The sequence below is a fragment of the Haliotis rufescens genome, unplaced genomic scaffold (genome assembly GCF_023055435.1).
Source record: "Haliotis rufescens isolate VD_foot unplaced genomic scaffold, xgHalRufe1.0.p SCAF_1, whole genome shotgun sequence".
In the NCBI taxonomy this organism is placed as follows: Eukaryota; Metazoa; Mollusca; class Gastropoda; order Lepetellida; family Haliotidae; genus Haliotis; species Haliotis rufescens.
The window spans coordinates 76,704,166-76,719,520 of record NW_025963779.1 but is presented as its reverse complement, the minus strand read 5'-3'; the positions used below and the strand labels follow the sequence as shown (position 1 = coordinate 76,719,520).

Below are 15,355 nucleotides of genomic sequence, written 5' to 3'. Positions count from 1 at the left end.
TGAACCTCAGATGATGTTTACACCAAGCTAGGCGTGCCTGACGGTGATGCGGAAGCAAAATTGGGCGTTCAGCTCAATGTCGGGGCCAGATGTTATGTTCCCTCAACCGGCTGCGTACGGTTCAGCCACTAATTCGTCTCAACCCTTGGATGGTACGAGTTGTGGCAGCTTGGTGTCGATTCCGTAGATGCACCAACCGAATATAATTGTCTTTTTGACGTGACGTCACATGTGGATGACCGGCCTGTGGCAAGTCATGAGTGTTGCCGACCTGTGAAGATCCGGGGTACACAAGGTCTTCAGCAACCCATGCTTGCCGTAAAAGGCGACTATGCTTGTCGTAAGAGGCGGCTAACGGGATCAGGTGGTCAGGCTCGCTGACTTTGTTGAGGCATGTCAATCGCATCTCAATTGCGTGTATCGATGCTCATGATGTCAATCACTAGATTGTCTGATCCAGACTCGATTATTTATCGACCGCCGTCACATAGCTGAAACAGGACATGGTATATGAATCATTTTACTCCCAACTGATTGACAATTCTTTCATGCCAGACGTCTTATTTGACTAGTACATGTGAGCCCCAGTGAAGTTCTTGGTTAGAATTGGTCTTCAGTAACCCATGCTTGTCGTAAGAGGAGACTAACTTTGATCGATGCTCACGATGTCACTCAACGGATTGTCCAGACTCGAATTTTTACGGAGCGCCGTCATATATAGCTTGAATATTGCTGAGTGCGGCGTTAAACAACAAACAAACAAACATGAGCGTCGCTCTTTTGCAGATAACGTCTTAAAAGAGATGATATTGTGTTTCAATGAAAATCATAACGTATGGTAACTTCGTTTTGCACCATTCCTATTTGCGACATATCCACTGGGCGTAAACGTCGATTTTCACCAATCCGTGACATTGCGTGAGCGTTATTTAGGTGAAACAAACGTGTTTTTACGTCAATATGGTATAACATGCTTTATTCAGATGCAGCTGAACTGCACTCTGGGTGTTGAAAATGCGACATATTTACATAATTTTATCTCAATCATTTTATTTGTCACAATACTCCTATACGAGATTTGAAAACTACGAAATACACTGAGAACACATAAAAAAGTTCAAAGGATATATCTCATCCATACATGTAACTCTATTTAATGAAATCCTCACATCTGGCAAATTTCCTAATGAATAGAATGATGTAAAGCTATAATCTGCCAGTAACACAAAAAAAGGTTCAAAAAGCCACTTTAACAAATACAAAGGAGTTTCTTAACTGAACGTTTTATGTGTCACAGAATGTGTGATTGCCAAATATACTTGTAAAGCCAAGTATACATACACAGAGTAATGGCTTAAATATTTCCGGGGATGATATCTCTTTTAAACCAATAAAAATGGAGCACACATTCTCTTTCATTTTACAATGTGTTAAACCAGGACAGTCGAAGCAAGATATTAGATATTGTTTCCGAACTGACACTGCTCTTATACTGAAATATACATTGATGATTGACATCTAGAACATCTCAAATTTCTCAAATAAAACCAAAATTCGTTTCACATGGAACCATAAGGTGCTAAGCAATGTAACCATTCTAAAACAGTGGCTATCCTCTCAAATGTTCCTTGGAATGGCTTTGCACTTGAAAGGGGGAGCATTGTTGGCAAAGCCCATTATTCCTATCAGTGGTTGCAGCGTTCCACTCGGAGGGACGAACTTGAACCTCTGAATCAATGTGGTAAGAACCAGGAACAGTTCCATGCGGCCTAGTGACTCCCCAGGACATGCTCGGCGTCCTGCAAACCAGATTAAACACGAGGAAAGATCATTAAATGATGTACACGAATGACATATCTTTTGTCTAGCAGAGGCTTTGACTACACATGTATGTTTAATACATTATTAGTTCATGTTGTAATAGGGGGCACGGGTGGCCCAGTCGTCTAAGGCGCCGCGATTCGCTGTGCAGAGTTGCGTCCCTTGGGCATGCCAGAACCTATGTGGGTTCGAATCCCGGTTCGCCCCAATTATGTTTCTAGGTTTGTTAGCACCATACCCGTGCTCGTGGGTTTCACCGAGGTGGTAAACGTCTAAGACATGCATCACTTCGGGCTTTCCTCCCACATAAAGCTGACACGCCATGATTAACTGGAATAATGTTAAAAGCGGCGTTAAACCCAACTCACTCACTCACTAACTCGTAGTACATAAAGAAAACGAATGACCATCGACTATATTGTCTCGGTTAACATGGTAATGTCTATATGCATAGTGTGTGCAATAGGGACAACTTTTCTCAGAAACTACTGACATTAAACAAAAAACAACCAACCAATCCTTATAGGACTCTTGTTTATAGGTCACTACAATGTGAACAAACTCAATTTAACATGCCCATTTGCGGAGGGTAGTGATAACGCTGTTTTCCATATTTGAATATTGAGTTTGATACATGAGTTCTCACGTTAAATATTCTATTGCTTATTATTATTAAAAACGTTAGGGAGCTAAAAAAGTTGATACCATCAGCAAAAGATTCTTACCAAGAGAAAAAGCAACTAATTCATCCCTCTTTCGGAATTTCCCTTCATGGTCAAGGAAGCGTTCAGGTCTGAAATTTTGTGGATCCCCCCACGTTGCCGGATCATGAAGTACAGAGTTCAACATAGGAATAATAGTGACACCCTTGGGGAACGTGTAGCCCTGGAACTGGACATCGTGGGGGACTGTGTGTGGCACCCCTGTGGGTACCATGTCTGCGTGTCTCAGGACTTCTGAAAGCGTGGCTTCTACGTAAGAAAGGCTGGTCTTGTCCTTCATGGAGGGTCGTCTGTTGAACCCGACGTGTTCTTGGATCTCCTGGAAACACTTCTCCTGAACTTCCGGGTAATGAAGTAGGTGTAGTAGTGACCATTTGATGCTGTTGGCATTATCATACGTTCCGGGTGTGAAGATATCAATCAGAAACATCGATAGGTGACTTTCTAAACAGAAATGATAATGCATTAATTATTAAGACAATGCACAAAATGTATGACGATGGATGGATTCAATGACTTTTTCATGTCTTCAGTTTTTTAAAGTTTTTCGCTGATGGATCCTTATGCTTAGTATAAAGGTGCCATCGGAGATATTGTAAATTATCTATAAAAAAGATACAGAATTGTCAAATAAAAGCGATAAAATTCTTAGAGTTTGAAATCCAAAAGGACATTGTATGATTCTGACTAAATCAAAAACATCAAAGATTATACCATAAATACACTAACTCATAATATATAATTCATTTTACCATCAAAAGTCTCGTCTCTTTGCTTGCGGCGTCGCACCTCTTTGAGGAAAGCGGAGGTGAAGTCTTCAACGGGTTCATCTTCTTCGTAGTTGTTGACGTGTTCCTCAATGTGTTTAGCTACTTCTTTCTCCAGTACTTGGATGTTTCTCATAAGGCGTTTATAGTTAAAGAAATCTCCCGGTAGAAATCTCACAGCTGGAAACACATCCAACACGTTTGCAGCTCCTAAATCAGTAATCATCTCCTCTACTGCGTCTAGCAGCCTGATGAATCGTGGGTCATTATATTCATAATGCTTTCCGAAACAAAGGTCAGAAACGATATTAGACGTAGCAGTGTGGACATGTCGTTTACAATCAAACTCATTCGAACCTTCATCCTCAAATGCTTTCAAAAGTTTATCCAGTTCTTGCTGTATTTTCTCTTCAATGGTTGACCTTCCCACCCCGAACTCTCTGAGAGTGGTGACAGCGAACTTTCTCATGTCTTTCCATGTAGAGCCGTTGGTGCTTAATATTCCTATAATATAAAGCATATTTACATATAATGTTATTTGTTGACATCGTCATGGAATAATGAAGCTGTGTGGTTCTTCTGGGGTTTTTTTATATTTATGATATAAATAAGAATCAAGAACATAGTAACTACACACTGGACGACAGTGTTTGTTTGTTTGTTGTTTAACGCCGCTCTCAGCAATATTCAAGCTACATGACGACGGTTTGTAAATAATCGAGTCTGGACCAGACAATCCAGTGATTGACCTCATGAGCATCGCTCCACCCGACCCCGTTAGGCGCCTCTTGCTGAAGACCTACTATAACCCGGATCTTCACAGGTCTCAACACAATTGAAGTGGCTTAATGTATAACATACATAATGCATATGCATAATACGCATGCTATTATGTATATGTTGCAAATCTGTTACACTGTCACCTTTTTTTAAAACTTTAATTTGGTAAATAATATAAATAGTTTGCTATTTAGTCACAAAACATTCACGACAAATGTCGAACTTTTGTGGAGCTTTACTCCATCACGCTGTCTGAAGTACCAGGTCCCGGGTCGTCCATTCACTCAACAATCTTAGAGGTCCGCCATGTTTGCTTATTATTTATGTGTTAACGCAATCTCCTTGACCTACGACGACATGCATAATTAAGCATATCAATATGTTTGCATGCATACCAATAATGCTCCTATCAATCGGAAAACGATGTTGTAAAGATATCCTACTTGTATTTGTTTATTTACTAGTATTAGGTTTCAATAATCATTACTGTTATAGTTGTCATATACGTTATTCTGGCCTATATTTACTCATTTTTGTATCACTTGACACTTCCAAACATTTGCAGATATTTACGTTTGCTTTTATTTATTTAGCTTCACTAATCGTAGCGATCAGCTCATAATCAATCGTGTGTGTGAGTTTTTCTCCCTTGGCCTTTCATTCGTCTTAGTGACATGTGACGCCATGCATATATTAACATATTCATTCTTCCATGCTAAAGAGGGTCCACAATATTAACGGGATCCTTGAAAGCTAGTTGAAGATATACTTCTCGAATTTAATATTTACGAAGTAACATTCAGATCCCTACTCCCTTCAATGTATTGGACACATGCCTCATTCAACACTACATTCCCCCGAAGGCTTCCCGCCGTGATATTGCAGGAATAGTGCTAAAATCGGCATAAAGTACGCTCACACGCCACTACATACACCAAAATCTACAGTTACCTACCTTTGTTGTGACCAAAGATATCCGATAGGAAGGAGTGAGGCCTGTCTGAGAAAACATCAGCGTTCTTGACCAGGGCCTCTTTGTGGACATTGTAGCCGTTGAGGACGATGACGGGCTTGTGGAAGATGTACACGCTGAAGATGTCGCCATACTGACGTCGCAGTTTGCTGAAAGTCACTCGGGGATCGGCATCCATTTGAAAAATGTTGCCCACCAGTGGTAGAAGAGGGGGCCCGGGGGGAAGTCCAGGGTGACGCCGCGTTGACAGCCATAGAATTAGTAATACAGTGACAAACACCAGTATCAGAGATGTATTGAACATCAACAGTCCCGCCAGCAGTGCGACAGCAGCCATAATGGAAGCATTGCTTTGATTTAACATGGCTGCCATGTCTAGTTGCCGAATGGATGTAGGTTATCTCGCTGATGCTTTTTGTAAGCCAGTGCACCACAGTAACAGCTCCTGGATCAGACCATAACTGGTAAAGGTAGGGGTAATAAATTTAGACTCGTCCATTGCAACTGCCCCTACCAACCCAGACGATCGCCATGTTTGTTTGCTCATTCTTTACGTGTGTCATGTATAATATAATGCACACATCTCGTTATGCCAGCTTTAGTATGCGACATACATATTGATGTTTAAACTTACAGTATACGTGTGAAATATATGTTTTAATATCATTTTAATGGATTCAGTAGGGTCCAAGCTTAACAGAACATATATCCACAGCGAATATAATGAAGCCTTCTTGAATTAAATAAAACATATTTCATCACAATTTATACTTAATTAATAGATGCTTACATACTTACTTTATTGCGTCCTGTAATGCATTCAACATTTTATAAGCTTCGTCTGTCAGGCATTTAACAATCACGGTATCACAATTTCTACTTGATTAATTTATTACATGCTGCAATACATTCAACAGTAACACAAGTTTCGTCTGTCAGGCATTTAAGAATCACGGTATCACAATTTCTACTTGATTAATTTATTACATGCTGCAATACATTCAACAGTAACACAAGCTTCGTCTGTTAGGCATTTAACAATCACTGTATCACAATTTCTACTTGATTAATTTATTACATGATGCAAAACATTCAACAGTAAACCAAGCTTCGTCTGTTAGGTATTTAAGAATCACGGTATCACAATTTCTACTTGATTAATTTATTACATGCTGCAATACATTCAACATTAACACAAGCTTCGTCTGTTAGGCATTTAACAATCACGGTATCACAATTTCTGTTGGTTTATTTATTACATGCTGCAATACATTCAACATTAACACAAGATTCGTCTGTTAGGCATTTAAGAATCACGGTATCACAATTTCTACTTGATTAATTTATTACATGCTGCAATACATTCAACGTTAACACAAGTCGTATGACGCTCTTTGATATATTCGTAGCAAGAACATGCTCTCCTGTACCTAAAAAGTTGTGGAGCTGCAGGAACATTGCTCGACATAAAAGGAAATTGAAGTCATCCCTCTTGTCATACCCCTTGTCCTGTGAATAGTTGTTGTCACTAACTGAACCTTTTTTTGCCTAAATATAAATAATAAGCAGATGAAATTTACACTGGTCTCTTTTATTTCTAGTTCAGGTTTGTAAATCAGTGGAAGGAATTGGCAACTAGGCGGTTATTGAACGATATCAAATCATCCATATACCTGGAGCTTAAGTTAAACTCCCTTGTTTTGAGTTTGCCAATCTGAACTGATTTAGACATTCCGATCCATATGCATTATTACGAAATAGATCATTAAGGAGGGGATCACAATTGGTGCCCATTATGTCTTATCCCCAAATTTCACACAGCTGTTTCATCAATGAGTGAGTGAGTGAGTTGGGTTTAACGCCGCTTTTAACAGTATTCCAGTTATATCACGGCGTGTCAGCTTAATGTGGGAGGAAAGCCCGAAGTGATGCAGGTCTCAGACGTTTACCACTTCGGTGAAACCCACGAGCACGGGTATGGTGCTGACAAACCTAGAAACATAATTGGGGCGAACCGGGATTCGAACCCACAATCATAGGTTTCTGGCGTGCCCAAGGGACGCAACTCTGCACAGCGAATCGCGGCGCCTTAGACGACTGGGCCACCCGTGCCCCCGTTTCATCAACGAGGAAGTCAAGCATTTCACATATTGTTTTTACATTCAACTTCAGATGACATATACTTTCTTTTTTTGACAAATTGTCCTGAACATTTGACGACAGAGGTTTAAGGGACCGACAAGTTGATATTGTGCGTGTGTGCGTGCGTGAGAGCCAATATGTTTTTTAACTACATTTCAAAAGCCAGCTATTTTATTTAATTCATAACTAGGAGGCAAAATATCGCCGTATAAATATATCCATGGTCACAACGTTCATAGAAAATGGAATTAAGTTTTTCGTTAAGTTTGCCGTGTGGGACAGTGATATACAAAATTGAAAAATCAAACATTTCGACATAATTTAACATGGTTCTTGGAGAATGTAAAACGTCAAGAAAATTGTTTGTTTGCTGTTTAACCCCCATGGACGTTTCACAAGGGATTAAATAAGTACGACATACACTGAAACAACTCAGAAACATTTATTGAATATATATTTGCACAAAGGGTAGAACATCATGTTAAACAATGTCGCCCCGGTAGCGTACGGCATTCAATGATGAGTTGTGTTCTCCCATGTGTTGTGATGCCACCCCATACCATCACACTTCCTACCCCCAAACTGACGATTTTTAGCAACGCGAACGTCGCTCAAATGTTATCCTGGACGCTGTCCAGATGAAACCTGCTTCGTCTGTGAACAGAATATTGGTCCATTCTTGTCTTCTGAACCTCAGATGCTGTTTTACACCAGGCGTGCCTGACGGTGATGCGGAAGCAAAATTGGGCGTTTAGCTCAATGTCGGGGCCAGATGTTATGTTCCCTCAACCGGTTGCGTACGGTTCAGCCACTAATTCGTCTCAACCGAGTTGTGGCAGTTTGGTGTCGATTCCGTAGATGCACCAACCGAATATAATTGTCTTTTTGACTTGACGTCACATGTGGATGACCGGCCTGTGGCAAGTCATGAGTGTTGTCGACCTGTGAAGATCCGGGGTAGAATAGGTCTTCAGCAACCCATGCTTGCCGTAAAAGGCGACTATGCTTGTCGTAAGAGGCGGCTAACGGGATCAGGTGGTCAGACTCGCTGACTTTGTTGAGGCATGTCAATCGCATCTCAATTGCGTGTATCGATGCTCATGATGTCAATCACTAGATTGTCTGATCCAGACTCGATTATTTATCGACCGCCGTCACATAGCTGAAACAGGACATGGTATATGAATCACTTTACTCCCAACTGATTGACAATTATTTCATGCCAGACGTCTTATTTGACTAGTACATGTGAGCCCCAGTGAAGATCTTGGTTAGAATTGGTCTTCAGTAACCCATGCTTGTCGTAAGAGGAGACTAACGGGATCGGGTTGTCAGGCTCGCTGACTTGGTTGATGCATGTTATTATGTCCCAATTCCTTTGATCGATGCTCACGATGTGACTCAACGGATTGTTCAGACTCGAATATTTACGGACCGCCGTCATATATAGCTTGAATATTGCTGAGTGCGGCGTTAAACAACAAACAAACAAACATGAGCGTTGCCCTTTTGCAGATAACGCCTTCAAAGAGATGATATTGTGTTTCAATGAAAATAATAACGTATGGTAACTTCGTTTTGCACCATTCCTATTTGCAACATATCCACTGGGCCTAGACGTCGATTTTCACCAATCCGTGACATTGCGTGAGCGTTATTTAGGTGAAACAAAGTTAACGTGTTTTTACGTCAATATGGGTATAACATGCTTTATTCAGATGCAACTGAACTGCACTCTGGGTGTTGAAAATGCGACATATTTACATAATTTTATCTCCTCCACCCCTCCACCCCCCAACCACCCCCGAATGTGTGGACTGCAGTTAGTGCTTTTTCTGAGCGCACACCGCGACTCGGGACACTTGTTTGTATTACCGGGGTACACATCAGGTGACCTCGAGCACAACCCTGGGCTTTGTATCATGACTTTCACCGGTAAAGTAGGTCACAACAGGCCCCGTACTGAGTCTCAAAGGTCATCTCTCTGTCTGTCTGTCTGTCTGTCTGTCTGTCTCTCTCCCTCTCTCTCTCTCTGTCTCTCTCTCTCTCTCTCTCTCCTGGAAGTTAAACTACTTCATAACATTTACTTTTCTCTATATTAAGTTATTACATGCCAAGATACAAGAGGCAAGAGAAAGGTAGTAAAAGGTTTTAATTTCCGAAATCTTGCGAAAACCAGGCACAGGAAATCCCTGTGGATAAAAGAGATTTGAAAACTACGAAATACCAGGTTGCGACGGGATTTCAGGAGGACACTTAAAAAAGTTCAAAGGATATATCTCATCCATACATGTAACTCTATTTAATGAAATGTTTTATCATATAATGCTATATTGTACTTACACGCAGATAAACTACAAAGTTGGCATTTGGACATCTCAAATTTCTCAAATAAAACCAAAATTCGTTTCACATGGAACCATAAGGTGCTAAGCAATGTAACCATTCTAAAACAGTGGCTATCCTCTCAAATGTTCCTTGGAATGGCTTTGCACTTGAAAGGGGGAGCATTGTTGGCAATGCCCATTATTCCTATCAGTGGTTGCAGCGTTCCACTCGGAGGGACGAACTTGAACCTCTGAATCAATGTGGTAAGAACCAGGAACAGTTCCATGCGGCCTAGTGACTCCCCAGGACATGCTCGGCGTCCTGCAAACCAGATTAAACACGAGGAAAGATCATTAAATGATGTACACGAATGACATATCTCTTGTTAGGCAGAGTTGTGGGTTTTGACTACACATGTATGTTTCATACATTATTAGTTCATGTTGTAATACATGAAGAAAACGAATGACCATCGACTATATTGTCTCGGTTAACATGGTAATGTCTATATGCATACTGTGTGCAATAGGGACAAGTTTTCTCAGAAACTACTGACATTAAACAAAAAACAACCAACCAATCCTTATAGGACTCTTGTTTATAGGTCACTACAATGTGAACAAACTCAATTTAACGTGCCCATTTGCGGAGGGTAGTTATAACGCTGTTTTCCAGATTTGAATATTGAGTTTGATACATGAGTTCTCACGTTAAATATTCTATTGCTTATTATTATTAAAAACGTCAGGCAGCAAAAAACGTTGATACCATCAGCAAAAGATTCTTACCAAGAGAAAAAGTAACTAATTCATCCCTCTTCCGGAATTTCCCTTCATGGTCAAGGAAGCGTTCAGGTCTGAAATTTTGTGGATCCCCCCACGTTGCCGGATCATGAAGCACAGAGTTCAACATAGGAATAATAGTGACACCCTTTGGGAACGTGTAGCCATGGAACTGGACATCGTGGGGGACTGTGTGTGGCACCCCTGTGGGTACCATGTCTGCGTGTCTCAGGACCTCTGAAAGCGTGGCTTCTACGTAAGGAAGGCTTGTCTTGTCCTTCATGGAGGGTCGTCTGTTGAACCCGACGTGTTCTTGGATCTCCTGGAAACACTTCTCCTGAACTTCCGGGTAATGCAGTAGGTGTAGTAGTGACCATTTGATGCTGTTGGCATTATCAAACGTTCCGGGTGTGAAGATATCAATCAGAACCATCGATAGGTGACTTTCTAAACAGAAATGATAATGCATTAATTATTAAGACAATGCACAAAATGTATGACGATGGATGGATTCAAAGACTTTTTCATTTCTTCAGTTTTTTAAGGTTTTCGCTGATGGATCTTTATGCTTAGTATAAAGGTGCCATCGGAGATATTGTAAATTATCTATAAAAAAGATACAGAATTGTCAAATAAAAGCGATAAAATTCTTAGAGTTTGAATTCCAAAAGGACATTGTATGATTCTGACTAAATCAAAAACATCAAAGACAGGTGTTTTTTTAAAGCCGTCCTTTATACTGAAAGTATTTTATTCCAATTTGCTTATAAGTGTATACCATAAATACACTAACTCATAATATATAATTCATTTTACCATCAAAAGTCTCGTCTCTTTGCTTGCGGTGTCGCACCTCTTTGAGGAAAGCGGAGGTGAAATCTTCAACGGGTTCATCTTCGTCGTAGTTGTTGACGTGTTCCTCAATGTGTTTAGCTACTTCTTTCTCCAGTACTTGGATGTTTCTCATAAGGCGTTTATAGTTAAAGAAATCTCCCGGTAGAAATCTCACAGCTGGAAACACATCCAAAACGTTAGCAGCTCTTAAATCAGAAACTATCTCCTCTACTGCGTCTAGCAGCCTGATGAATCGTGGGTCATTATATTCATAATGCTTTCCGAAACAAAGGTCAGAAACGATATTAGACGTAGCATTGTGGACAAGTCGTTTACAATCAAACTCATTCGAACCTTCATCCTCAAATGCTTTCAAAAGTTTATCCAGTTCTTGCTGTATTTTCTCTTCAATGGTTGACCTTCCCACCCCGAACTCTCTGAGAGTGGTGACAGCGAACTTTCTCATGTCTTTCCATGTAGAGCCGTTGGTGCTTAATATTCCTGTAATATAAAGCATATTTACATATAATGTTATTTGTTGACATCGTCATGGAATGATGAAGCTGTGTGGTTCTTCTGGTGTTTTTTATATTTATGATATAAATAAGAATGAAGAACATAGTAACTACACACTGGACGGCAGTGTTTGTTTGTTTGTTGTTTAACGCCGCACTCAGCAATATTCAAGCTACATGACGGCGGTTTGTAAATAATCGAGTCTGGACCAGACAATCCAGTGATTGACCTCATGAGCATCGCTCCACCCGACCCCGTTAGGCGCCTCTTGCTGAAGACCTACTATAACCCGGATCTTCACAGGCCTCAACACAATTGAAGTGGCTTAATGTATAACATACATAATGCATATGCATAATACGCATTCTATTATGTATATATTGCAAATCTGTTATACTGTCACCTTTTTTTAAAACTTTAATTTGGTAAATAATATGAATAGTTTGCTATTTAGTCACAAAAGATTCACGACAAATGTCGAACTTTTGTGGAGCTTTACTCCTTCACGCTGTCTGAAGTACGAGCACCCGGGTCGGGTAGGAGACGGGCAAGTACCCGAGCAATAAATATGGACTCGACCATTCACTCAACAATCTTAGAGGTCCGCCATGTTTGCTTATTATTTATGTGTTAACGCAATCTCCTTGACAAACGACGACATGCATAAGTAAGCATATCAATATGTTTGCATGCATACCAATAATGCTCCTATCAATCGGAAAACGATGTTGTAAAGATATCCTACTTGTATTTGTATATGTACTAGTATGAGGTTTCAATAATCACTACTGTTATTATAGTTGTCATATACGTTATTCTGGCCTATATTTACACATTTTGTGTATCACTTGACACTTCCAAACATTTGCAGATATTTACGTTTGCTTTTATTTATTTAGCTTCACTAATCGTAGCGATCAGCTCATAATCAATCGTGTGTGTGAGTTTTTCTTCCTTGGCCTTTCATTCGTCTTAGTGACATGTGACGCCATGCATATATTAACATATTCATTCTTCCATGCTAAAGAGGGTCCACAATATTCACGGGAAAGCTAGTTGAAGATATACTTCTCGAATTTAATATTTACGAAGTAACATTCAGATCCCTACTCCCTTCAATGTATTGGAAACATGCCTCATTCAACACTACATTCCCCCGAAGGCTTCCCGCCGTGATATTGCAGGAATAGTGCTAAAATCGGCATAAAGTACGCTCACACGCCACTACATACACCAAAATCTACAGTTACCTACCTTTGTTGTGACCAAAGATATCCGATAGGAAGGAGTGAGGCCTGTCTGAGAAAACATCAGCGTTCTTGACCAGGGCCTCTTTGTGGACATTGTAGCCGTTGAGGACGATGACGGGCTTGTGGAAGATGTACACGCTGAAGATGTTGCCATACTGACGTCGCAGTTTGCTGAAAGTCACTCGGGGATCGGCATCCATTTGAAAAATGTTGCCCACCAGTGGTAGAAGAGGGGGCCCGGGGGGAAGTCCAGGGTGACGCCGCGTTGACAGCCATAGAATTAGTAATACAGTGAAAAACACTAGTATCAGAGATGTATTGAACATCAACAGTCCCGCCAGCAGTGCGACAGCAGCCATAATGGAAGCATTGCTTTGATTTAACATGGCTGCCATGTCTAGTTGCCGAATGGATGTAGGTTATCTCGCTGATGCTTTTTGTAACCCAGTGCACCACAGTGTGCCCTCGAACTGACGTCTACTCGGACTTGTTTGGTCGACCGTGTGTCACAACCGATACAGCACTTCTGTCAAATATCGAACTTGTGTATAGTTATACAGATGGTCTTAAATGGTATTTAAAGTAACAGCTCCTGGATCAGGCCATAACTGGTAAAGGTAGGGGTAATACATTTAGACTCGTCCATTGTCCACTCGTCACACTGCCCCTACCAACCCAGGCGATCGCCATGTTTGTTTGCCCTTTCTTTACGTGTGTCATGTATAACACTAAAGCACACATCTCGTTATGCCAGCTTTAGAATGCGACATACATATTGATGTTTTACCTTACAGTATACGTGTGAAATATATGTTTTAATATCATTTTAATGGATTCAGTAGGGTCCAAGCTTAACAGAACATATATCCACAGCGAATATAATGAAGCCTTCTTGAATTAAATAAAACATATTTCATCACAATTTATACTTAATTAATAGATGCTTACATACTTACTTTATTGCGTCCTGTAATGCATTCAACATTTTATAAGTTTCGTCCGTCAGGCATTTAACAATCACGTTATCACAATTTCTACTTGATCAATTTATTACATGCTGCAAAACATTCAACATTAACACAAGTTTCGTCTGTTAGGCATTTAAGAATCACGGTATCACAATTTCGACTTGATTAATTCATTACATGATGCAATCCATTCAACATTAACACAAGCTTCGTCTGTTAGGCATTTAAGAATCACGGTATCACAATTTCTACTTGATTAATTTATTACATGCTGCAATACATTCAACATTAACACAAGTTTCGTCTGTTAGGCATTTAACAATCACTGTATCACAATTTCTACTTGATTAATTTCTTACATGCTGCAATACATTCAACATTAACACAAGTTTCGTCTGTTAGGCATTTAAGAATCACGGTATCACAATTTCTACTTGATTAATTTATTACATGCTGCAATACAGTAAAGATGTTTGAGCTTCCCGTGTTAGGCATTCAACAATGTATTTTCGATGTTCTGATTATTCACGTTCCTCATAATAAAGAAGTTGACATCCATACATAACTGATGAAGGAGTAAGTAGATACTCCGAAACGTTGAGTTCCTTATAATAAAGAAGTTGACATCCATACATAACTGATGAAGGAGTAGGTAGATACTCCGAAACGTTGAGTTCCTCATAATAAAGAAGTTGACATCCATACATAACTGATGAAGGAGTAAGTAGATACTCCGACACGTTGAGTTCCTCATAATAAAGAAGTTGACATCCATACATAACTGATGAAGGAGTAAGTAGATACTCCGAAACGTTGAGTTCCTCATAATAAAGAAGTTGACATCCATACAAAACTGATGAAGGAGTAAGTAGATACTCCGAAACGTTGAGTTCCTCATAATAAAGAAGTTGACATCCATACATAACTGATGAAGGAGTAGGTAGATACTCCGAAACGTTGAGTTCCTCATAATAAAGAAGTTGACATCCATACATAACTGATGAAGGAGTAAGTAGATACTCCGAAACGTTGAGTTCCTCATAATAAAGAAGTTGACATCCATACATAACTGATGAAGGAGTAAGTAGATCCTCCGAAACGTTAAGATCCTCGTAATAAAGAAGTTGACATCCATACATAACTGATGAAGGAGTAGGTAGATACTCCGAAACGTTGAGTTCCTCATAATAAAGAAGTTGACATCCATACATAACTGATGAAGGAGTAAGTAGATACTCCGAAACGTTGAGTTCCTCATAATAAAGAAGTTGACATCCATTCATATCTTCCTTAGGTGTATCACTCCTAAATGCCTTCTGTTGTATCTTGCTTTGGTTGAGTGTGTTTCTAGATGTGTATGGAAAGCTACAGTCGTGCAGAAAAACCGAACATGCTTGAACCGACACTTCCAGTCCTGCGTTGGGGAGCCGACACTGTACGTGTCAATACCATGGATAATCCAGCATGTGAAG

The 15,355-nt window shown here is 40.0% G+C and overlaps 2 protein-coding genes across 2 annotated transcripts; both read right to left on the bottom strand.

The window, feature by feature from the left end:
* Nucleotides 1–1,033: 1,033 nt before the first annotated feature.
* On the bottom strand, nt 1,034–5,600 carry LOC124118458 (vitamin D(3) 25-hydroxylase-like). The gene is made up of 4 exons (XM_046480569.2): nt 5,046–5,600; nt 3,296–3,814; nt 2,547–2,987; nt 1,034–1,799 (listed from the first exon to the last, which is right to left on the bottom strand). The coding sequence occupies exons 1-4, from the start codon at nt 5,434–5,436 to the stop codon at nt 1,618–1,620; spliced, it is 1,533 nt and encodes a 510-aa protein (XP_046336525.1). The 5' UTR covers nt 5,437–5,600; the 3' UTR covers nt 1,034–1,617.
* Nucleotides 5,601–9,339: 3,739 nt separating this feature from the next.
* On the bottom strand, nt 9,340–13,538 carry LOC124118459 (vitamin D(3) 25-hydroxylase-like). Its single transcript, XM_046480570.2, has 4 exons — nt 12,920–13,538; nt 11,132–11,650; nt 10,322–10,762; nt 9,340–9,854 (listed from the first exon to the last, which is right to left on the bottom strand). Exons 1-4 carry the CDS (start codon nt 13,308–13,310, stop codon nt 9,673–9,675), a joined length of 1,533 nt encoding a protein of 510 aa, XP_046336526.2. The 5' UTR covers nt 13,311–13,538; the 3' UTR covers nt 9,340–9,672.
* Between the last annotated feature and the right edge of the window lie 1,817 nt (nt 13,539–15,355).